Genomic DNA, 24,567 nt, shown 5'->3' with positions numbered 1-24,567 from the left:
TCCACATCTTTTTTACATCGTGGCGATCAAAACTGAATGCAGTATTCCAAGTGTGGCCTTACCAAGGAATTATAAAGTGGTATTAACACTTGACGTGATCTTGATTCTATCCCTCTGTTCATCCAGCCTAGAACTCTGTTGGCTTTTTTGGCAGCTGCAGCAACACAGCTGGCTCATATTTAAATGGTTGTCCACTAGACTCCAAGATCCCTCTCACAGTTACTACTGTTGAGCAAGGTGCCACATATACTGTACCTGTGCATTTTGTTTTTTCTTGCCTAAATGTAGAACCTTGCTTTTTTGTTTGTTCAGAAAAGAGGGGGTCAACTTATTCTTCAAAGCACCTGAAGGCAGGACAAGAAGTAATAGGTGGAAGCTTAATAAAGAGAGATCCAACCTAGAATTAAGGAGAAATTTCCTGAGAGTCAGAAGAATTAATCGGTGCAACAGAAGTGGGACGATTTCGAGAAAAGTTTGCACAACCATTTGTTCAGGATGGTATAAGGCAGGGGTCTGCAACCTTAAACACTCAAAGAGCCATTTGGACCCGTTTCCCACAGAAAAGAAAACACCGGGAGCCACAAAACCCTTCCCGTGCCTGACTATTTCTTGAGCGGCCACCAAACTAGCATATGTAGTTGAATTAAACCTCCTGGTTTCTTCTAAAGCTTTTCTTTTCTTGGATTTATCCATGGTTGGCCTACCGGGGGTTGAAAAGCTCAATAAATTGCGTGCCGGCGGGTGCTGCACATTGGTGGTTGTGACGCATATTTTGAGCCGCAGCAGATGGATGAAAGAGCCACATGCGGCTCCAGCACCAGGAGACGGTGAGTTCTAGTCCCGCCTTAGCCATGAAAGCCGGCTGGGTGACTTTGGGCCAATCACTCCCTCTCAGCCCAACCCAAATCACGGGGTTGTTGTCATGGGAAAAAAGGAGGAAGGAGGAGCATTAGGCATGTTTGCCGCCTGGAGTTATTTGTAAAAAAAATAACGGCAAGATACAAATAAGATAAATAATTTTAAAAGATAAAAATCCTGCAGAGAGCGTGAAGCAATTCAGTCAGCCAAAGACAGGGCCAAGCTATTAAGCCATTAATCAACATATTATGACAAGTTTCACAATGGATGCCACACCTGCTTATGCCTTCAGAATCTACTGTTGGATTTGTTCTTAAGCAAAATATTTGGAAGGTAGTTATTGTTTTTTTTTTTAATGTAAATTCAACTCGGAATGAAATTCAGAGAAAAGATGGGAGCAATCCAGGTCAGAAATGGAGGCTCTGGGACTTGGTTTTCAGCTTCCGAGAAGCACAGGAGAACATAGTCAGCTGGCGAGAGCATGGTTACAAATGTGTAACCTGCTTACTGAATTGGCCATTTTCAAAATGAATAGAACTGGAAGGGACCTCGGAGGTCTTCTAGTCCAACCCCCTGCTCATGCAGGAGACTCTATTCCCCTTGATAGCGAATCTGTGGCAGCTGGCACGGGGAGCCCTTTCTGCAGGCACGCGAGCCGTCGCCCAGCTCAGTCCCACCACACATGTGCGCCAGGGGTGGGTTTTAATTTTTTTTACTACCGGTTCTGTGGGCGTGGCTTATTTTATGGGCGTGGCTTGATGGTTATGTGACAATTCTTTAGGATTTAGCAGAGGTACTGGTCTACCAGGCTTTTAATTGCTTGCAGAGCTGTACCAATCTACTCATTTATTTTTGCAGGCACCGGTCTACTCATTCGTTTTTGGAGGCACCGGTCTACTCATTTGTTTTTGGAGGCACCGGTCTACCACCACACTTGCCTTTTAACACTGGTCAGCTGTAGGGTGACCTTCAGCCAGTCACTTTCTCTCAGCCCTGGGAAGGAGACAATGACAAATCGTTTTTGAAATACCTTGCCAAGAAAACGGCAGGGATTTGTTCAGGTTTGTCTCTGAAAATCAGATGCAATTGAACGGAAGGAAGAAAAGCAAATGGCATTCTAAGAAGACATTGCGAAAATAGACCCATTTAAAGTGAATATAAAGATAAAACCAGAGATTTTTCTCTTAGGTTTTATAGATAAGAGCACTTGGGGTGGGGTGAAGGGAATGAAACTTATTTATTTATTGTTTATTGGTTCGATTTATATGCCGCCCTTTCTCTGGAGACTCAGGGCGGCTTACAATGCAACAGCCTTCATACTTTTGTATATACCTGCTTAGTAGAGCTTTCGCCCCCCCCCCCCAGCGGTGTTCTTTTTTATACAAAGTCAGCTTATTGCCCCCACAATCCGGGTCCTCATTTTATCTACCTCGGAAGGATGGAAGGCTGAGTCAACCTTGAGGCTGGTGAGATTTGAACTCGCAGTAATACAGGCAGCTGGCAACTAAGTGCTACTTAACAGCACTTTAGTCCACTGCACCACCAAGGCTTTGTGTGGTGCAGATATACACCAAATATAACTTTGATGTTATATATGCTGACAGCAGCAAGAATATACTCCGTGCAGAAAAATATAAGAACATTTTGATTTGCAGAACGGATGAACCGCTGCAAAAGTTGATGGAGTTAGCAGAGATGGCTCAATTGACTGCTTTGATTTAAAAAAAAAATTGTTTCTACTTAGAAGAAGTTTACTTTTAGACTTTGCGCTTGAGGTGGAAAAAAAATGAAACTTTGATTTTGGGTTTTGCTGACTCAACAGGTTCGCTGTTAGGGAAATGGCTAGTCTATATGAATACAATAAAAGTAAAAAGTTGAGGTTTTATGTTACTACGTTATTTGACTACAAGTTGGAAGTTGGAAGTCAATGCCTTTCTTTTTCTTCTCCCCTTTTCCCTGCACTTTTTTCCTCTTCCTTTTTTCCTCCTCTATTTTTCCATCGCCTTCATTTTTCTTTGCATTTCTATATTTTATATTTTATATAAATATAAAAATAAAATAAACAAATAAAAATATTTGTTTTAACATAAAAGAAAATTGACCCATGCACTAAGTTGGCAGAACACATAACAACATCCAACAGAGAGAGAGGGAGAGGGAGAAAGACAGAGAGAGGGGGGAGAGGGAGATGGAGGGACAGAGAGAGGGAGAGAGGGAGGGAGAGGGAGAGACAGAGAGAGAGAGAGGGAGAGGGAGATGGAGAGAGAGAAAGTGAGAGGGAGGGAGGGAGAGAGAGAGAGAAGGAGACACACACAGAGAAAGACAGAGACAGAGGGAGAGGGGGAGGGGGAGAGGGGGGAGAGAGAGAGGGAGGGAGAGAGAGAGACAGAGAGAGAGGGAGGGAGGGAGGAAGAGACAGAGAGGGAGGGAGGGAGAGAGACAGAGACAGAGAGAGAAAAAGAGAGAGACAGAGACAGAGAGGGAGGGAGGGAGAGAGACAGAGAGAGAGAAAGAGAGAGAGGGAGGGAGAGAGAAAGAGACAGAGAGGGAGGGAGAGAGACAGAGACAGAGAGAAAAAGAGAGAGACACAGAGAGAGGAAGAGAGAGACAGAGAGAGAGAAAGAGGGAAGGAGGGAGAGAGGGAGGGAGAGAGACAGAGATAGAGACAGAGGGAGAGGGAGAGACAGAGAGAGAGAGGGAGGGAGGGAGAGAGACAGAGAGAGAGAAAGAGAGAGAGAGACAGAGAGAGAGGGAGGGAGAGAGAAAGAGACAGAGAGAGACAGAGAGAGAGAGGGAGGGAGAGAGAGACAGAGAGGGAGGGAGAGAGACAGAGACAGAGAGAAAAAGAGAGAGACACAGAGAGAGGAAGATAGAGACAGAGAGAGAGAAAGAGGGAGGGAGGGAGAGAGGGAGGGAGAGAGACAGATAGAGAGAGACAGAGGGAGAGAGAGAGGGAGAGACAGAGAGAGAAAAAGAGAGAGACAGAGAGAGGGAGAGAGAGAGACAGAGAGAGAGAAAGAGGGAGGGAGAGAGAGAGAGAAACAGAGAGCAGGAGGGAGGGAGATACAGAGAGAGAAAGAGGGACAGAGAGAAGACAGCCAGATAGACATCACAAATACACAGAGACACAATTTATCGTGATTAAAACTCTCCAAGTCTAATCTAGACAGCCTGTGGCTAGAAACCCGGAGACCGTGAGTTCTAGTCCTAGCTTTGGCCCAGAAACCAGCTGGGAGACTTTGGGCCAGTCCTTCTCTCTCAAACCTGGGAAGCAAGCAACCGCAAAACACTTCCAAAATCTTGCCAAGATAACTGCCGGGACTCACCCAAGGGTGGCGGGGTTACCAGGAGTCAAGACTGACTTGAAGGCACCTCCCCACCTCAAAACCCTTAATCCAATCCACTCTAACCAAACTTTTAATCTTAACCAAACGGTTAAGTGAGAATGTTAGGTGAGAATGTAATCTCTGGTTTGGAATTAACCAGCCTCAGTACTTTTAATGTTTTCCTTTGTATTTTTCTCCACGGGCACTTCATTCCCTGAATCAATGGCCTGAGGAAAGACTTAATGGAGGGTTCTCAAACTTTAGGTCACGATCTCCTTCCTCTGGAGGTCGCGGAGGTCACCCCGGCCACGCTTGCTTTGCCACAGGGAGAACACTGCCAATAACGCAGCCCTGTTTTGCCTCCGCAAGCTCCCGGTTTTGAAAGTGGACAAAATCATGGGCAAAATACAGAATGACCAGAATTGGAGATTTTCTAGTCCAACTCCTTGCTCAAGCAAGAGCCTGGGGGCAGAGTCAAGAGAGGAATCAGCCTGGAGTCCTTATGTTCCCATAAGAGATCTAAGTCCAAATCCATCTTGAATTCCCTTGACTCTTCTTATCTAGCGCCAATGTAGTGCTGAATATTGGTTGACTAGATTCTTGTGCACAAGGGGTGAAATCCAGCAGGTTCTGACAGGTTCTGGCGAACTGGTAGCGGAAATTTTGAGTAGTTCAGAGAACTGGCAAATACCACCTCTGGCTGGCCCCAGAGTGGGGTGGGAGTGGAGATTTTGCAATATCCTTTCCCCCAGGAGTGGGGTGGGAATGGAGATTTTGCAGTATCCTTCCTCTGCCATGCCCACCAAGCCACACCCACCAAGCCACACCCACAGAACCAGTAGTAAAAAAAATTTGAATTTCACTGCTTGTGCATAAGGTAAAGGTAAAGGTTCCCCTCACACATATGTGCTAGTCGTTCCCAGCTCTAGGGGGTAGTGCTATTCTCTGTTTAAAAGCCGAAAAGCCAGCGCTGTCCAAAGACGTTTCCGTGGTCATGTGGCCGGCATGACTCAGCGCCAAAGGCCCACGGAATGCTATTACCTTCCCACCAAAGGTGGGTCCCTATTTTTCTCCTTGCATTTTTTACGTGCTTTCGAACTGCTAGGTTCCCAGCAGAAGCTGGGACAAGTCACGGGGGCTCGCCCCGTTACGCGGCGCTAGGGATTCGAACCGCTGAACCTACAACCTTTCGATCGACAAACTCAGTGTCTTAGCCACTGAGCCACCGCGTCCCAGTCTTCTTGTGCATAGGCATGAGCAATGGATCAATAGATCTGGAACTGAATGTGTGGCTCTGATCCTTTGTGCCTGATGATTAGCCAGCCATCCTCATGCTTTGGCAAGGAGTATATTTATTTATTATTTTATTTTATTTATTTTGTCGCATTTCTATGCTGCCCAACTCCCAAGGGACTCTCATATGCTGATGAATCCTAGCCTGGCCTTCTAAGAGCAACTAAAACGATTAAAGGCCTGAAGGCTAAAACATATGAAGAACGGTTGCAGGATGTGGGTTTGGCTAGTCTAGAGAAAAGGAGCACTAGGGGTGACAGGATAGCAGTATTCCAGTATTTAAGGGGCTGCCACAAAGAAGAGGGAGGAAGGGGTCAATTTATTTTCCAAAGCACCTGAGGGCAGGATAAGAAATAATGGATAGAAACTAATCAAGGAGAGAAGCAACCTTGAATTAAGGAGAAACTTAACCCTTAACCCTAATCCTAACAGTCAGAACAATGAAGCAGTGGAACTGCTTGCCTCCAGAAGTTATGGCTGCTTCATCACTGGAGGTTGTTAAGAAGAAGAGGGTGGACAATCATTTGTCTGCAATGATATAGGATCTCCTGCCTGAGTAGAGGGTTGGACTGGAAGACCTCCAAGGTCTCGTCTCTTCTCTTCTCTTCTCTTCTCTTCTCTTCTCTTCTCTTCTCTTCTCTTCTCTTCTCTTCTCTTCTCTTCTCTTCTCCTCTCCTCTTCTCTTCTCCTCCCCTCCCCTCGTCTCCTCCTCTCCTCTCCCCTCCCCTCCTCTTCTTCCCTTCCCTTCTTTCTTCTCTCTTTCCTTCACTCCCAATCCCACTCCTTTCCTTTCCATTTCCATTCTTATACTTATTTTTTCTTTGTCTCTTCTCTTCTCTTCTCTTCTCTTCTCTTCTCTTCTCTTCTCTTCTCTTCTCTTCTCTTCTCTTCTCTTTCTTCTCTTCTCTTCTCTTCTCTTCTCTTCTCTTCTCTTCCAATCCATTTCCATTTCCATTTCCAATTCCAATTCCAATTCAAAATCCAAATCCAATTCAGAATAGAATAGAATAGAATAGAATAGAATAGGAGTAGAGTAGAGTAGAGTAGAGTAGAGTAGAATAGAATAGAATAGAATAGAATAGAATAGAATAGAATAGAATAGAATAGAATAGAATAGAATAGAGTAGAGTAGAGTAGAGTAGAGTAGAGTAGAGTAGAGTAGACTAGACTAGACTAGACTAGACTAGACTAGACTAGACTAGACTAGACTAGACTAGACTAGACTAGACTAGAACAGAACAGAACAGAATAGAACAGAACAGAATAGAATAGAATAACATAACAGAGTTGGAAGGGACCTTGGAGGTCTTCTAGTCCAACCCCCTGCTTAGGCAGGAAACGCTACACCACTTCAGACAAATGGTTGTCCAACCTCTTCTTACAAACTCCCAGTGTTGGAGCATCCACAACTCCTGGAGGCAAATTGTTCCACTGATTATTCCTATTCCTATTCTCAGCCTGGCCCATTTTGACCCACCTTTCCCTTGCCAGCAGAGGGGCTTCCAACTCTAAGTGGGCCTTCTGAAGGGCCTGGTTCTGGCTCTGCAGACCCTGCCCGATGCGGTGGGCCTGGCCTACAGGCAGCAAACCTCCCCTGCCATGGGACAGGAAAGGAGGGGCATCTTTTAATTGCTCCTAATTGCCGGGCCTCTTCCTGCTGGCCAGAGAGATGTCCCATTTGAAAGACACAGAGGGGGAAATGCTTGGACAGCTAATCCGGCTTTCAGCCACTAAGCCTCTTTGGAGGTGTGTGATTTAGGAGCCCTTTCACACAGCAGCAACAAAGACCCAGAAAGCAAAAAGGGGGAAAGGAGGAGATGGGGCCGAGAGGAGAAAGTTTCACACGGCAGGCTGGCTCAGCTTAGCTGCCTTTGTGGAGCTGTTCTCCTTGGGGATGTCTGAAAGAGTCACAGCCTGCCTCTCTCCCTCCTTCCCTTTCTCTCCAAACCTTGGCTGAATTTCCTATTTCACTCCATCTGCCAAAAGGTGGGCTCCCCATCTACCCACCCACCCCAAATCAAGCAAAGGAGGCTCAAGAGCAGTGGTGGGTTTCAAACATTTTGTACTACTGGATCTGTGGCTATCGCATCTGTCTTTGGGTTGAGAGCAGTGGTGAGTTGCCCCGGTTCAGACCGGTTCGCAAGAACCGGTAGTAAAATCGACGAGAGGCTCCACCCACCGGACGTCATCATTCAGTGGTGGGTTTCAAAATTTTTTACTACCGGTTCTGTGAGTGTGGCTTGGTGGGTGTGGCATGGCTTGGCTTGGTGGCATGGCAGGGGAAGGATACTGTAAAATCTCCATTCCCTCCCCACTCCAGGGGAAGGATACTGTAAAATCTCCATTCCGTTCCCAATCCAGGGGAAGATTACTGCAAAATCCCCATTTCCTCCTGATCAACTGGGACTTGGGAGGCAGAGAATAGATGGGGATGGGGCCAGTCCAAATTTTTACTACCGGTTCTCTGAACTACTCAAAATTTCCACTACCGGTTCTCTAGAACTGGTCAGAACCTGCTGAAACCAACCTCTGCTCAAGAGATATCTCCCCCAGATATGAGCTTGGCTGGGTGGTGTAAAGGTAAAGGTTCCCCTCGCACATATGTGCTAGTTGTTCCCGACTCTAGGGGGCGGTGCTCATCTCCGTTTCAAAGCCGAAGAACCAGCACTGTCCGAAGACGTCTCCATGGTCATGTGGCTGGCATGACTCAACGCCAAAGGTGCACGGAACACTGTTACCTTCCCACCAAAGGTGGTCCCTATTTTTTCTACTTGCATTTTTTTACTTGCTTTCAAACTGCTAGGTTGCCAGAAGCTGGGACAAGTAACGGGAGCTCACCCCATTACGCGGCACTCGGGATTCAAACCACTGAACTGCCAACCTTTCGATCGACAAGCTCAGGGTCTTAGCCACTGAGTGTCCCACACACAGTCTAAAAGAACGCAAATGACCAGATGACCGCAAGGAATATAAACCTTTCCATTCCCCACCATCATCCAGTCAGAGCTGAAGAAGCTCCTTGGATGAGAAGCGAAACGTCTTCAAAGAAAACCCAAGAAAGTCCAGTTGCCTCTTGAAAAATGCACCTTTGGGACAATTCTGACCTGGATCTCCATAGACATTCACACAGGTCAATAGATGTAACCCAGGTCAACGAAAGCTCTAATCAACAGTTCATGTGACATGATCCAATGTTTAAATTAGGGTTGATCTTGGTTAGCGTATATATGCGGGTGGGATACAACCCAGCCTGTTTCATTAGTATAGGATTGAAAAGATTGAAAGGGTTAACTCAATAACCGAGTTCATCATGCTGTGAGAATACAGCCCCCAGATCTGGGTTAATACAATATCTACCTGTTCTTTTACTTGTGGTTTGGGGTTGCATTAGAGCCAACCTGCACTACGTTTCCAGTTGAATCAGTTCACTGGTCCGGATGGTTCACCGAGATCAAAGGTGATGTCAAGAGACAAGAATTGGGTAGCTTAAATGAACAGAAGTTATTCATTGACTTATTCCATTCATGAATATGCCATTCATCTTTCTCTCCAGACTGTTGGGCCATTCTGCAACATTAGAGTGTCAAACCAATGTTGCTTCTGCTTCATAGCAAGATCAAGGGAGATGAGGAACATCAAGAGCTTCAAGAATTTTGCAAGTGAGAGAAAGCTGGTTAACTCAAAAGGACAATCTTCCTTTTTTTTTGGAGAAGGTTTTCTTGCTTCTTCTAGGTATGTCTAGTTTGATGAAAAGAAGGACTAGGGATGACATGATACGGTGTTTCTCTGAAAATAAGACCCTGTCTTATTTATTTATTTTTTTTGAACCCTGAAATAAGCGCTTGGCCTTATTGCCATGCGCTCAAAAGCCCAATTGGGTTTATTATCAGGGGATGTCTTATTTTGGGAGAAACAGGGTAGCAGTTTTTCCAATATCTCAGGGGCTTCCATAAAGAAGACGGGGTCAACCTATCCTCCAAAGCAGCTGAGGGCAGGACAAGAAGCAATGGGTGGAAACTCATCAAGGAGAGAAGCAACTTAGAACTAAGGAGAAACTTCCTGACAGTTAGAACAATTCATCAGTGGAACAACTGGCCTCCAGAAGTTGTGGGTGCTCCAAGACTGGAAGTTTTTAAGAAGAGATTGGACAGCTACCTATCTGAAAGGGTTTCCTGGTTGAGCAGGAGGTTGGATCAGAAGACATCCAAGGTCTCTTCTAGCTCTATTTTGATTGATTGATTGAAACCTGTTCTTCTCAATGTTATTTCAGAGAGCAGGTTGGCCAAAGGTGAGAAATAGAGAGGGAGGGAGGAAGAGAGGAAGGAAGGAAGGAGGGAGGGAGAAAGGAAGAAAAAGAGAGGAAATGATAGAAAGAAAACATGACTTGATCTCAGATTATAGTGCTTAGAGCATCAATTGACAATATCACTGCACTGCAGGGAGGGAATCTAGCTGTATGAATAAATAGAACCAAGGAAGGAAGGAAGGCTGATATTATTATAATAAGCCAGTTATTCAAGGTAGTTCTTTAAAAAAAAAAAGATTTAGGCTACCTACTACAATATTTGGCCTTCCCTCCCTATCAGTTTCCCAACGGTTCTATTTTCCACATGGAGATATATATATAAGAGTTTTTCTATCGAAGCACCTGGTCTACCTCAACATGTGGGAGGGAGCATACTGCTTCCCTTTCGCCTTTCAGCTCCAATCCAGGAGCCCTCAAGCAGTCACATTCACGACAAACCATTTTTTATACCAAATGTACAATATATAAAATTCAAGATGGTAGCCCCAATCATGTGATCGATGCCCCATTCTTTTCAATATGCACTGTGGATACCTCTGTCTTCCAGGAGAACTAACAACAGGTAGTCCTCCACTTACAACAACTCATTTAGTGACCGTTCAAAGTTATGACCATTTTTCACAGTTACCGCCTTTGCAGCATCCCCAATGATCACGTGATCAAAATTCAGACGCTTGGGTCATACTTATGACCATTGCTGGGTCCAAGGGTCACACAATCCCCTTTTGCGACCTTTTGACAAGCAAAGTCCATGGGGAAGCCAGATTCACTTAACAACCCGAGTTACTAACTTATCAACTGCAGTCATTCCTTTAACAACCGTGGCAAGAAAGGTCGCAACATGGGGCAAAACTTACTCAACAAATGTCTCAACTCAACCACAGAAATGTTGGGTTCAATGGTGGTCATAAGTTGAGGACCAACTGTAGTTCTGACTGCCTGAAACCAGATGTGTTGTGGTCCGCCAGCAGCCTGCGTAGCTGGCAGCGGAGTTGGACAGTGAGGAGGCTGGGGAGGAACATTGGCCAGTCCTGGAGTCTGGGGAAGGCCCAGACGAGGGCTCTGCGCCGGAGGCAGAGATGGGGCCAGGGCCATCTGGGAGTGATGCGTGGACTCCGGAGCCTCCAGAGTCGGACAACAGAGAGGCAGAGGAACAGGAGGAGTCTGTTCCTAGTGCACACATGCGCAGAGCTGCCAGAAGGCATGAGCAGCTAAAGCAAAGAGGACGACTCAGGAGTAAGGCCAGGAGATGATTGGCCCTTCCCATAAGGCTTAAAAGAGCAGCAAAGGCTCTTGGGCTCTTTGTAGGAAAGCAACATTGCTAAATCTGTTTTCCAGTCGGCTTGTTTCTGAACTTCGTGGGGCTTTGCCAAGAAAGGCCTTTGGCAGAGTGCCAAAGAAGATAAAGGTTTGTGATAAGCCAGAAGGACTTTTTCTGAAAGACTTGTTTTGGAATTTATTTGGACTAAGCTGGGAATGAAGTCATTCTCAGCTGTTATAATAAAATAGTTTTGTTTGAGACTAATTGTGTCCTGTAATGACTAAGTGAGCCGAGGTCACAACAAGATGAACCAGAAGGCTGAGAAAGAGGATGGGGAGAAAAACCCCTCTTACCTAAACATTCGTTGGCCTCCCTGGCTGTGGCCCTCTGCCAGGGACGATCATAATGGAAAGGTTTGCAGCGATCACACTCGGGCCCTTCGGTGTTGTGTTTGCAGTCGCACACCAGCTTGCCTTCCTTGTCCTTCACACAGCGCGAGGCGTGCCCGTTGCACTTACACCGTCCGCCAACCTGGAATTCCCCCACGGCATAATAATAGGAAGATGAGCTTCCTCCACCGTCCTCATCCTCGTGGTCCCGTCCTCCGAGTTCCCGGAAGAGATGAGGACGGCTGAAAATGACCCGGATATCGGTAGCCGTCACCCAATCTTGAAGGACAGGGCTGTTGTCAAAATCTTGAGCTGACGGACGCCCATCCAACGTGCTGAAGGCGATGAGCCCACCAGTCAAGGGGTAGAGATCGGTGTGGCCATCCGTACACAGGGCCTCCTGCTCGTTCTGTTTAGTGACTGTGGCCTTGTTGGGCTTCCCGTAGATCTTCCGGCATTGGGACGAATAGTATTGATAAGGCACCCAACTCTTGCCGTAATCCATGGACTTAAAAACAGCAGCCGATTCCGGACGGGGCGAGCAGAACTGGAGGCTGACGTAGATGACCTCAAACTTCTTGGCCAAGGAGAGGGTGAGGCTGACATTTTGGGGAGAGTGGTGCAAAGTCTCCGAACGCCAGCAAGTCATGTTGGCCGCCGTGTTGAGGTCCGTGAGATAGGATGCCGGGTGAGCTTTCCGGGGGTCTGACGAATCGCAGTGGCGGGTGGGGGGCTTCCCACATGTGCTGGAGGCATGGACGTCCCTGCCAAAGGCCGCGTTGACAAACTCTGGGATGCAACGGCGAGGTGCCCCTTTTTCGTCGTAGCAAGGATCCGGTGGGATCTGCTGCATGGCAAAGGGGTTAACGCCCTGGGAGAAGTCCACCCTACAGAGAATCAGGAGCAGGCATACAGCAGCTACGGAGCCCATCCTGTCGCAGGGGCTTCTGGAGTCCCCGAAAACAGCTTCTCTCTGAAAGGAAAGCAAAGAAAGTGTTGGAAACAAGAGTCAGTTCTCCAGGGATGGTGGGAGGAAGAAAGAAAAGGAGATGCCCAGGAGGTATGAGGAGGCTGAATGGGGGAAGGTGGACTAGAGAAGATCAGGCTAAAGACTTGCAAATGTTTGAAAAGGGGCCTGGTGGAGAAATAGATCACCTGCTACTGCATGGCTAGGAGCAAAAAAAAAAACGTGGACTGAAGTTCAGGTGAAGGAAGGAAAGGAAGGAAGGGAGGGAGGGAGGGAGGGAGGGAGGAAGGAAGGAAAGAAAGAAAGAAAGAAAGAAAGAAAGAAAGAAAGAAAGAAGGAAAGAAAGAAGGATGAAAGAAAGCAAAGGAAAGAAGAAGAGATGAAGGGAAGGGAAGAGAAAGGAGGGAGGAAGGAAGGAAGGAAGGAAGGAAAAACAAAAGAGGAAAAGAAAGGAAAGGAATGGAAAGGAAAATAAACAGAAAGAAGGGAAGGAAGGGAAGGGGAAAGGGAAGGAGAAGGAAGGAAGGAAGGAAGGAAGGAAAAACAAAAGACGGAAAGGAAAATAAAACAGAAATGAAGGGAGGGGAAGGGGAAGGGAGGGAGGGAGGAAGGAAGAAGGATGGAAGGAAAAAACGAAAGAGGGAAAGGAAATAAACAGAAATGGGGGGAAGGGAAGGGAGGGAGGAAAGAAGGAAAGAAAGAATGAAGAAAGAAAGAAAGAAAAAGAAAGAAAGAAAGAAAGAAAGAAAGAAAGAAGGAAAGAAAGAAAGAAAGAAAGAGAAAGAGCAATGCCACCAGGTTCAGCCTCAAGGAATCCTTTCCTGCATTTGCTCTAGGGACAGCGTTCCCCTCTGCTCCCTCTTCTCCCCAGGGATCAAGGTCTTCTTCCTTTATATCTCCCCTCCTGTCCTCTTTTTTTTGGGAAGGAGGGGGAGCCCCTCTTTCCATTCCTCCCCAGCTCTCCATCTTCCAGTTCTCCCCAACCTTCCGATGTCCCCGGGGATGGCTGAGTGTATTTCCCGCCACATGCCGGGTGAAAATTCAAAGGTTTAATTAGCTCCTAATGCGCTCAGTGGGAAAGCTGGTCAGCTTGTAAATCTTGCCTCCAACATCAAAGGCCGAGGGGGAAGGTGTGAACCCAGCAGGACTGAGCCAACCCCACTGGGCCACCATTGTCTCCAAGGACCGATGCTTGTTCCCACCCATCGCAAAGCCGGGGCAAGAGTTTAAGCTCTGAAAGGGATGTTAATCAAGCAATTTCCCGCCTGGCTGCTTCTCCTCCTGGGTTTCTTGGAAGTGCTGGTCCTCGGAGCTTAGCTTACACATGCAAGAGGAGAATAACGGGAAGGCCGGGGCCGAAGCAGAGTTGGCTGGCAAGCATCCTGCCACCCCCACCCCGTTGGTAATTCTAGGCTTGGGTCTCAGGAAAGAAAATCAATTTAAGAGAGAATTTTTAATCTAATTTTTGTTAAAAAAAATAATCTATAAAGTTTATCTAGGGATTTAAGGAAGAACATTTATACTTTTTAAACTTTTTTTTTTATCTATGAATTTCAGGAAGGGCTGTTTAAATTTAATCTCTTTTTTTTTTTTAAATCTATGAATTTCAGACAGAAAGACTAAACATTTAAGGTTTACCTTGCTCACTTTTTTAAATCTTTGAATTGAAGGAAGATCTATTTACATTTAATGTATCCATTTTTAACCTTTTTTTATCTATGAATTGAAGGAAGGATTGTTTAATCTCTAATTTGTTTTATATATGAATTTCAAAAAGAAAGATTTACATTTAATGTTTACATTTTTAACTTTTTTATCTATACATTTAAGAAATTTTTTTTCTTCTCTTCACTTCCTTTCCCTCTCCTCCCCTTCTTCATCCCTTCCTTCCTTCCTTCTTTCCTTTCCTTTCCTTTCTTCCTTCCTTCCTGCCTGCCTGGCTTTCTTTCTTTCCTTTCTTTCTCTTTCCTTCCTTCTTCCCTTCCTTCCTTCCCTTCCTTCCTTTCTTCCTCTTTCTTTCTTTCTTTCCTTTCTTTCTCCTTCCTTCCTTCTTTCCTTCCTTCCTTTCTTCCTATTTCTCTTTCTTCCTTTCTTTCTCTTTCCTTCCTTCTTTCCTTTCTTTCTCCTTCCTGCCTTCCTTCCTTTTTCTTTCTTTCTTTTCTTTCTTTCTCATTCCTTCCTTCCTTTCCTTCCTTCTTTCCTTCCTTCCTTTCTTTCTTTCTTTTCTTTCTTTCTTTCCTTTCTTTCTCCTTCCTTCCTTCCTTTGCTTCCTTCTTTCCTTCCTTCTTCTTTCTTTCTTTCTTTCTTTCTTTCTTTCTTTCTTTCTTTCTTTCTTTCTTTCTCGGGTTAGGTTTAGAGCAAGCAGAAGAGGCTCTGGGTATATAGAAACTATCATGAAAATTTAGTAATGAAGTCTGCACAAGGAGATACAGTTGGCATCCATCATTACTTTTGCTTAGAATCTAAGACCTTTTGACACACAAACACACACACACAAATACACACGTTTCCCCCCAGAGTCCAGACATAACATAGTTTGATCAATTACTCAAGCAAATCCTTGTGTCACCGGTGCAGAATTTCATACTGAAATACATAGATCGAGTTTGTAGGCTAAGCAGCCCGCGCGGCAAATCCCTTGCAACCTGAATTCCACCACACCGTCAAAGAGGGGGAGAACCAAAGGGGGACCGATAAAAGGGGCAGCGGCTGCCCTCCTTTCCGACCTTTGGCATGCCGACAGGTTCTCTCCCCCCCATCACCCCCCCCCCTAAGTTGGAGAAGGGCACCCTCAGCTGCAGGACTTCCCAGTGCTGGATGAGTTAGATGCCTCCGCGGGCCTCTGAAACGCTTCCAAGTTTTTCCCCGAGATGGAAAGAGGCGGAATTAGATACACTTGCTTTCATATTAAAGGAGCGAAGGGACGCTCAGAAGGATAGGAAGAGAGCCAAAAAACTAAAAACCACGACCTGCTTGCAAGCCTACCCTGCCAAAGAAAAGGGAAAAGAAAGAAGGATGCTTGAAATATTAATTTCAAAATACACATTTCCCCTGGAAGCCAAGAAAGGGTGAGGGAATTCTTTCCACTCAGCTGTCAGAAGCCGAGAGCCACACAATCTCTGCGTTTCCAGCAGGCCCAGCAAAGACGGAGGGCATTCAACTTTGCCCACCCCACCCCCCCTGCCATCTTGAAACGGGGCAAAAAGGCACAGGAAGCTGATCCTCCCCCACTAATGGGGCCAAAATCAGAATAACAAGAGTTGGAAGGGATCTGGGAGGTCTTCTAGTCCAACCAGTGGTGAAATGTAAAATTTGTTACTACCGGTTCTGTGGGTGGGACTTGGTGGGTGGGTGGGTGGGGTAATGTGACTGGGTGGGCTTGGCCAACTTTTTCTTTTTTTACTTTTAAAAGCATTTTTTCTACAACCTTAAGAGGTTGCAGGAAAAAAATGCTTTTAAAAGCCTCTGACGATTAGGCTTCTCAGCTGGGATCATCAGAGGCTATTAAAGGCATTTTTTTTCCCTACAATCTCTTCGGCTGAAGAGCTTGTAGGGAAAAAATGCTTTTAAAAGCCTCTGACGATCCCAGCTAAGCCATGCGATCATCAGAGGCTTTTTTTTTTACTTCTAAAAGCTTTTTTTCGGCCAAAGAGGTTGTAGAAAAAATACTTTTAAAACGGAAAAAAAAAAGCCTCTGATGATCGGTTGGCTCAGTTGGGCATGGGGAGGTCAAGGATTTTTGCTACCGGTTCTCCGAACTACCTGCTGCCATCGCTACTGGATCAGGCGATCCGGTCCAAACCGGGAGCATTTCACCCCTGAATTCAAAACCCTGTTCAAGCAGGAGACCCTATTTAATTTGAGACAAAAGGGCTGTCCAATCTCTTCTGCGACGTTGGAGCACCCACAACTTCTAAAGACAAGCCGTTCCGGTGATTAATTGTTCTGTCAGAACATGAGAGGAGTCAGAACTCCTCTCCCAGGAGTCCCCACGCAGCCCATTTTGGATGTAGGTAAGTGCAGGGCGCATGTGGAGGCTCAGGGAGGGTGAAAAACAGGCTTACTGGAAGTTCGGGAAAGGCCTCCGGAGCCTGGGGAGGCCATTTTCCCCCTCCTGGAGGCTCGAGGAAAGCCTCCGGAGCCTGGAGAAGGCAAAAATGTCCCGTCCCCACTGCCGTGGTGCAGGAGGCCAACTAGGCCACACTCACCATGGCCACACCCACCCAGCAACCAGGCAGAGAACCCCTTGCTAACATTTTTGAAGCCCACCCCTGACGTGATCCCCTTTGGCAACCTTCTGACAAAGCCAAGTCCATTGGGAAGACAGAGTCACTTAACAAAACGTGTGACTAACTTAACAGCTGCAGTGATTCTCTGGGACAAGAAAGGCTGTAAAATGGGGCAAAACTCACTTAAACAACCTCCTTGGTTTAGCCATGGAAATTCTGGTCCCAATTCTGGCTGTAAACCGAGGGCCACCTGTATTTGCATCCCCCTCCTTCTATTTCCATGTACATATACTTGGGGTACATTATTTTAAACGTATGGCCCAGTGATGGCTAACCTTTTTGCCGTCGCATGCCAAAAGCAGAGAGGAGTGGGGGGGGGTCGCGCGCATGCGTGCCCACACCCATAATTCAATGAACCCCACTCCCCTGCGCATGCGCGTGCAACCCCCCCCATGCCCCCCCCACTTTCGGCACACGATAGGCCGGTGGGCCTGGTAGGGCGAAAACAGCCTTCCCCACCCCACACCTCTGTTTCCCGAATTCTGGTGGGCCCAGAAGGCCCCAAAATTAGTTGGCCAGCGTGTGCATGTGTGCCAGAGATGAGCTAGGGCAATGCTCGTGTGCCCACCGATATGGCTTCGGGTGCCACCTGTGGCACACGTGCCATAGGTTCGCCATCACGGGTATGGACAATAGCCTGACTAGGTGGCTCAGTGGCTAAGACACCAAGCTTGTCAATCAGAAAGGTCAGAGTTTCAGCCTTTCGAATCCCTAGAACAGATCTCCTGCGTGATGACTTCCAAGGTCCCTTCCCACTCTGCTACTGTTAAACTCCGGGTTACGTGCCTTTAGCCAGGTGAAATACCTCCATTTCGGCAGATTAAAGTGCTATCTTGCACTTCCCTTGACATCCTCATTGCAGATTGGATAATTAATGCTTGCTGAACGGTATCACTTTAATAACGGCTTTCAAAAGTGCCGGGAGCTGGTTGCCTCTTGACGGTTAAAAGTGGAGTAATTGGATTATTGAGGGGAAAAAAAAAAGAAAAGAGATTTCGGCAGCTCATCCAACCTCAACAGAAAAGAACGTTTCCGGCTCTGGCTTTGCAGATTCTCGACGATATCCTGACCTCTCTTGCTGCTTTCAAAAGACAGCAAAGTCTTGGCATTCTCCCTCCTGCTTCTCATCTTTGCTAGGATTGGGAAATCACCTCTGCTTTCGCTGTCCAGTGTGCGCTGGGAACGCTCCATCAAAAAAGAGCACACAGGATGTGTGCTGAATCGTAACTTCCGGACACATTTGTCTTATATGTCTCAGGTAGGACTAGAACTCACCATCCCCTGGTGATTGGCACAAAATCACCCAGCTGGCTTTCATATCTAAAACTGAACTAGAACTCACCATCTCCTGGTGACTGGCACAAAGTCACCCAGCTGGCTTTCAGGCCTAAGGCGGAACTAAAACTCACCATCTCCTGGTGACTGGCACAAAGTCATCCAGCTGACTTTGGTGGAACTAGAATTCACCATCTCCTGACAACTGGAACAAAATCACCCAGCTGGCTTTCAGGCCTAAGACAGAACTAGAACTCACCATCTCCTGACAACTGTCACAAAGTCACCCAGCTGGCTTTCATGTCTAAGATGGAAATAAAACTCACCATCTCCTGGTGACTGGCACAAAGTCACCCAGTTGACTTTCAGGCCTAAGGCAGAACTAGAACTCACCATCTCCTGACAACTGTCACAAAGTCACCCAGCTGGCTTTCATGTGTAAGACGGAACTAGAACTCACCATCTCCTGACAACTGGCACAAAGTCACCCAGCTGGCTTTCAGGCCTAAGGTGGAACTAGAACTCACCATCTCCTGGTGACTGGCACAAAGTCACCCAGCTGACTATCAGGCCTAAGGGGAAACTAGAACTCACCGTCTCCTAGTTTTCAGGCCAGCATTTTAACCACTACCCCAAACTGGCTGAAAACTGGGTTTTCAGAACATTTTGCCCAGAAACACGCAAGTCCATCACCGTCCCGTTAACCTGTTTCCATTTTACCCCAATATTTGGAGCAACCGATGACGTAGCTTCTACTACGGCTGTTGAGCGGCTACTGCGGCTCCCCTTTTTGCTATTTGATCCTCACGACAAGCCTGCAAGATGCTAAGTCAGGTTAAGGGGTTGCGATTAACCCAAGTTGACCCAAACCCCAGAGCTTCGAACAGCTGAGCGGAAGTATGAACTTCAAGAGCCCCCAAACTCCACACCAACTCTCTGTTACGTTCGAAGAATGTGGCTTGGACAACCCGTTCTCCAATTGCAACGTTTCGTGGCGGGGTGCAGATGCTTTCAAATAAGAATACTTAGCTGGGTTATATATTTTTTATACGATAACGTTGAAGACAGCTCTCTGTTTTGACTCAGGGAAAGACCAGGGTTTTTTGGGGGTGGAATATCTTCATAAGTATTTTAGCCTTCCCTCTCGGGACCTGTGGAGGAACCCCCCCCAAAAAAGGATTGATTCCATAACTTCACTCTCTCCTTCGGGTGAGTCATGCTAAGTCAATATTTTCTCTCGTAACAAAGCAGTAGCTCTCTCCCCCCCCCCCCACCATTTTTTTGATGGAATCCCTCCTTGGAAGGGAGGTTGAATCGGCAGTAGACGGTGCACAGCCTGGAGCTCAAATCATTCCAGCTGCTTCGGTTCCCACTTCTGTTGATATTACCCTGGCCTTGACCACCGGCCTGTGGACAGAGGCCAAAAGACCAACACTGCAAAGCCTCACGCCAGGGAGGATCTTTTTTTGGAGAACTAGCTTTGAAAAAAGTGTGTGTGAGCACAGGTGTGTGTGTGGCTTACGGGCGAACAGAAACACAGGGAAATAATATTAAGTAAGAAAATATTTGGTTGTCCCCATCTCTTTCTTTTCTTTCTCTTCCTCCTCTTTCCCTCTTTCTCTTCCTTTCTCCTCATTCTCGCTCATCTTCCTCCTTTCTCCCTGTCTCTTTTTCTTTCTCTTCTTTCTCTCTCCTCCTCCTCCTGCTCTTCTTCCTCCTCTCTCCCTCTTTCTTTCTCTTTATTCTATCTCTTTCTTCTACTCCTTTTCCTTCTCCTCCTCTCTCCCTCTTTCTCTCTCTCTCTCCTCATTCTCTCTTCTCCTCCTCTTCCTCTCTTCCTTTTCTTTCTCCTCTCCCGTTCTCCTCATTCTCTCTCCTTCTTCTACTCCTTTCCCTTCTCCTCCTCTCCCTTTTTCTCTTTCTTTCTCCTCATTCTCTCTCCTCCTCTTCCTCTCCTCCTCCTCCTCTCTCCCTCCCTTCCACTTTCTTTCTTCTCTTTCTTTCTTTCTCTTTCTCTCTCTCTTTCTTTCTTTCTCTTTATTCTGTCTCCTTCTACTCCTTTTCCTTCTCCTCCTCTCTCCCTCTTTCTCTCTTTCTCCTCATTCTCTCTTCTTCTCCTCTTCCTCTCTTCCTTTTCCTCCTCCTCTCCCGTTCTCCTCATTCTCTCTCCTTCTTCTACTCCTTTCCCTTCTCCTCCTCTCCCTTTTTCTTTCTTTCTCCTCATTCTCTCTCCTCCTCTTCCTCTCCTCCTCCTCCTCTCTCCCTTCCTCCCTTCCTCTTTCTTTCTTTCTTTCTTCTTTCTTTCTTTCTCTTTTTCTTTCTTTCTTTCTTTTTCATTCTCTCTCCTTCTTCTACTCCTTTTCCTTCTCCTCTCTCCCTCTTTCTCTTTCTTTCTCCTCATTCTCTCTCCTCCTCCTCTCCTCCTTTTCCTCCTCCTCTCTCTTTCTCCTCAATCTCTCTCCTCTTCCTCTCCTCCACCTTTTCCTCCGCCTTCTCCTCTCTCCCTCTTTCACATTCTCTCTCCTTCTTCTACTCCTTTTCCTCCTCCTCCTCCTTCTCCTTGTTCCCCTCATTTTTTTCTTCCAGCTCCTCTAATTTTAGATTCTCCTTTAATTTCCTTTCCCCATCTTCAAACCATTTCAAACATTTGCAAATTTCCACTTTTATAATTACAACATAGTACATTATTAGATCCTTTCTAGAAGGAACCAATTATATATAAAGCCTCCAGAGCCTGGGGAGGGCAAAAACAACCCCCCCACATGGTGCAGGAGGATGACTAGGCCATGCCCACCATGGCTACACCCACCCAGCAACCGGGCAGAGAACCCCTTGCTAAAATTTTTGAAGCCCATCCCTGTCTTAAACCCACTTATCTAACTTGCTAATGACCTGGAAGCGGCTCAGAATCTTCATACATAGGAAGCAGAACTGAGTTTTTCCCTGCAAGCCTGCAAAAATTTGGTAATTATGATCAAATCAAATCTAATTTATTTAAATACAGTCAACAAACAGCCAGGTTAAAAAAAGAAGAAGTAAAAACTCCAAAACACGAACCGAATGCACCAAATACGATTTGATTTGATCATTAGGAAATGTTACTGGCTGGGAGCAAATAAGAATTCTTACGATTATTATAATAATCTTTATTATTTTTGCAACAATGCCAACTGGATATATTTAGAACTTCTACATTGGAAAAATGTTCTTTAAAAACAAGAATGGAACAAAACCAATACTATTTTTTTTTTTGGCCTTATTATTTTTGCAGCAAATCTTTCAAAATCCTTTTGATGAGCCGTGTTACTAGACCTCATGGAAAAGACATTTCCTTTTGCCGGTCTTGTTATTGATCCTATGTCTCGTAATATAAATAGGCATACCTAATTTTCTTTGTATTTAGGTTAGCCCAACCTTAGGCTGGATACACCCACTTTTCCACAACGAATTAACCACATCAGTCAAGAGGTGGGTCTGGAATTCGGGCACTGCTCCCAGAGTCGAGTTTTCATATTATTTTAATGGTTAAAAGGAGAAATCCAGAACAAGAAAGTTTAAGTTAAACAGCCTCCATCTGTAGGGAAATTGGCTTTTCTCTCTCTCTCTCTCCTTAGATTCTTAAAAAAAGGATCTAAGGAGAGAGAGAGAGAGAAAAGCCCATATTTTAAAAATTACTTCCTACAATTTTTAAATCATTACTTTGCTCAATGGCTCAGTGGCTAAGACGCTGAGCTTGTCGATCGAAAGGTCGGCAGTTCAGCGGTTCGAATCCCTAGTGCCGCGTAACGGGGTGAGCTCCCGTTACTTGTCTCAGCTTCTGCCAACTTAGCAGTTCGAAAGCAGGTAAAAAATGCAAGTAGAAAAAATAGGAACCACCTTTGGTGGGAAGGGAACAGCGTTCCATGCACCTTTGGGGTTGAGTCATGCCGGCCACATGACCACGGAGACATCTTCGGACAGCTCTGGCTCTTCGGCTTTGAAACGGAGATGAGCACCGCCCCCTAGAGTCAGGAACGACTAGCACATATGTGCGAGGGGAACCTTTACCTTTACCTTTACTTGCTCATATAGCTGATGGCCCTAAATGCTATCTATTCATTTCATTGCATTGTTTAGCAGGAAGAAACTTCATAAGGATTATTTTTAAGAGGCAACTGGACTTCCTTGTTTTTTCTTTGAACACGTTTCGCTTCTCATTCAAGAAGCTTCTCGGGCTCTGACTGGATGATGGGGAATGGAAGGATTTATATTCCATGCAGACAGCTGGTCATTTGCATCCTTTTAGAGAGTCGTTGAGGCCACCTTAGGTTTGTCTGTGTCCTGAGGGTCACCAGAATAGTGAAAATGGGTGTGGAGCCTTCTTGGAACTGCTGAAAGGACTGTGCTGGGGAGCTGTGGTTTCTGCAGGATGTTTTCTGCGCCGTGTCCCTGTCTTGTGGAGCAGCAGTTCCAAAAAGGCTCCACACAGTAGTAGTTCCAAGAAGGCTCCACACCCATTTGCACTACTTGGGTGACTTTGAGGACACAGGCAAACCTCCAAGTGCCCTCAACGAGAATGCAAATGACCAGCTGTCTGCAAGGAGTATAAATCCTTCCATTCCCCACCATCCAGTCAGAGCTGAAGAAGCTCCTTGGACGAGAAGCAAAATGTCTTCAAAGAAAAACCAAGAAAGTCAAGTTGCCTCTTGAAAAAAAAGCACCTTTGGGACAACCATGACCTGGATGACCGAGAATCTCCAAAGACATTCATAAGGACTACTTTCTTTTTTTCTTTTCGCCTGATTTGTTCTCTTGGTTTTGTTGGAGAACCATTTGTCTGAAATTGTAGAGGGTTTCCTACCTGAGCAGGGGGTTGGACTAGAAGACCAACAAGATCCCTTCCAACTCTGTTATTATATATTCATATTTTTTTCATATTATCTATCTATCCATCCATCCATCCATCCATCCATCCATCCATCCATCCATCTACAGTATCTATCTATCTATCTATCTATCTATCTATCTATCTATCTATCTATATCCATCCATCCATCCATCCATCCATCCATCCATCTACAGTATCTATCTATCTATCTATCTATCTATCTATCTATCTATCTATCTATCTATATCCATCCATCCATCCATCCATCTACAGTATCTATCTATCTATCTATCTATCTATCCATCCATCCATCCATCCATCCATCCATCTACAGTATCTATCTATCTATCTATCTATCTATCTATCTATCTATCTATCTATCTATCTCCATCCATCCATCCATCCATCTACAGTATCTATCTATCTATCTATCTATCTATCTATCTATCTATCTATCTATCTATCTATATCCATCCATCCATCCATCTACAGTATCTATCTATCTATCTATCTATCTATCTATCTATATCCATCCATCCATCCATCTACAGTATCTATCTATCTATCTATCTATCTATCTATCTATCTATCTATCTATCTATCTATGCACACAAGTAGTCCTTGACTTACAACAGTTCATTTAGTGACCATTCAAAGTTACAATGGCACTGAAAAAAGTGACTTATGACCATTTTTTCAGAGTTACCCCTGTTGGTGCATCCCCCTGGTCATGTGATCAAGATTCAGATGCCTGGCAACTGACTCGTATTTATGACGGTTGCAGTGTCCCGGGGTCATGTGATTTCCCCTTTTGTGACCTTTTGACAAGCAAAGTCAGTCCGGATTCCCTGAACCACCGGGCTACTAAGTTAACAACTGCTAGCGGTCCACTTAAACAACGGTGGCAAGAGAGGTCGTAAAACGGGTTTTATAAAAACCTCACTCAACAGATGTTTCACTTTGCAACAGATATCCTGGGCTCATTTGTAAATTGAAATTAATAACTATATTTGTCCGTCTTCGATAGCTTTTCCAAATAAGGCAAATAAAATAAAATTGGAATTGGAAGCTGGAAACTGGAAGAGAGGGAAGAGCGAGGGTTAAGGGCCTCTGTTTCAGAGTGCAAGGAAGACTCTAGAAGACCTCCAAGGGTCCCTTCCCTCTCTGTTATTCTGTGCTTGGAAGACATAATCTTGATCTACGAGCGTAGAGGAAGGTCAACAGATGATTCTTCCCATCTGGAATCTCTCTCGAGTTTCTGGTATTGTTTATAATTCTGTTATTGTCCTGCCTGTCATCTTTTATTAATAATCAACCACAAACTCTCTCTTATTTTTGAAAGCTCTTGGCACGCCGGCTGAATTGAGCATTCAGCGAACACCCCAACTTTCGTAGGCTTGTCTCATTACATATTCTTCTGGATACTGGGTGGCCCATGTTTTGGGAAAACAGGGCTCGGATCTGAAACCTTGCATGCCAAATAATCCTTTTCGGTGGCTTGACTGACTTGCAAAATTCGGCCTTTCCCAATCGTGGTTGCTTTTAGTATTCCCAGGGCAAAACAAAAAACACCAAAAAAAAATTGTGTTATAGAGCAAAAATACATTTCTCTGTCCATGGAGGGTGGAAAAAAATGTGGGTTTTTCCAAGCACAAAGCATGCAAGAAGCAGCCAATCTATTATGCAATTATGCCTATTGTAAACGCTACTATAAAATTATCTTCAGATGGGTGTGA

General features: G+C 45.6%; 1 protein-coding gene across 2 annotated transcripts in view; it reads right to left on the bottom strand.

Moving 5' to 3' along the window:
• Positions 1 to 24,567, bottom strand: part of NTN3 (netrin 3) — a 128,645-nt gene that overhangs the window by 76,985 nt on the left and 27,093 nt on the right. Inside the window, exons 1-2 of one of the 2 annotated variants that reach the window (XM_087878372.1) lie at positions 14,039 to 14,059; positions 11,398 to 12,406 (exon numbers count right to left, since the gene is read on the bottom strand). In XM_087878372.1, the coding sequence (XP_087734498.1) occupies positions 11,398 to 12,364 (967 nt within the window). In that variant the 5' untranslated portion in view covers positions 12,365 to 12,406; positions 14,039 to 14,059. Of the gene's footprint in view, positions 1 to 11,397; positions 12,407 to 14,038; positions 14,060 to 24,567 lie in introns of those variants that run through there. The other variant, XM_060692943.2, reaches the window with a different exon arrangement.

This window comes from Pantherophis guttatus, chromosome 14 (assembly GCF_059756535.1).
Source record: "Pantherophis guttatus breed Tessera chromosome 14, ASM5975653v1, whole genome shotgun sequence".
Lineage (NCBI taxonomy): Eukaryota > Metazoa > Chordata > Lepidosauria > Squamata > Colubridae > Pantherophis > Pantherophis guttatus.
Note: the sequence above shows the minus strand (reverse complement) of the source record. Positions and strands in the feature narration are given on the sequence as shown.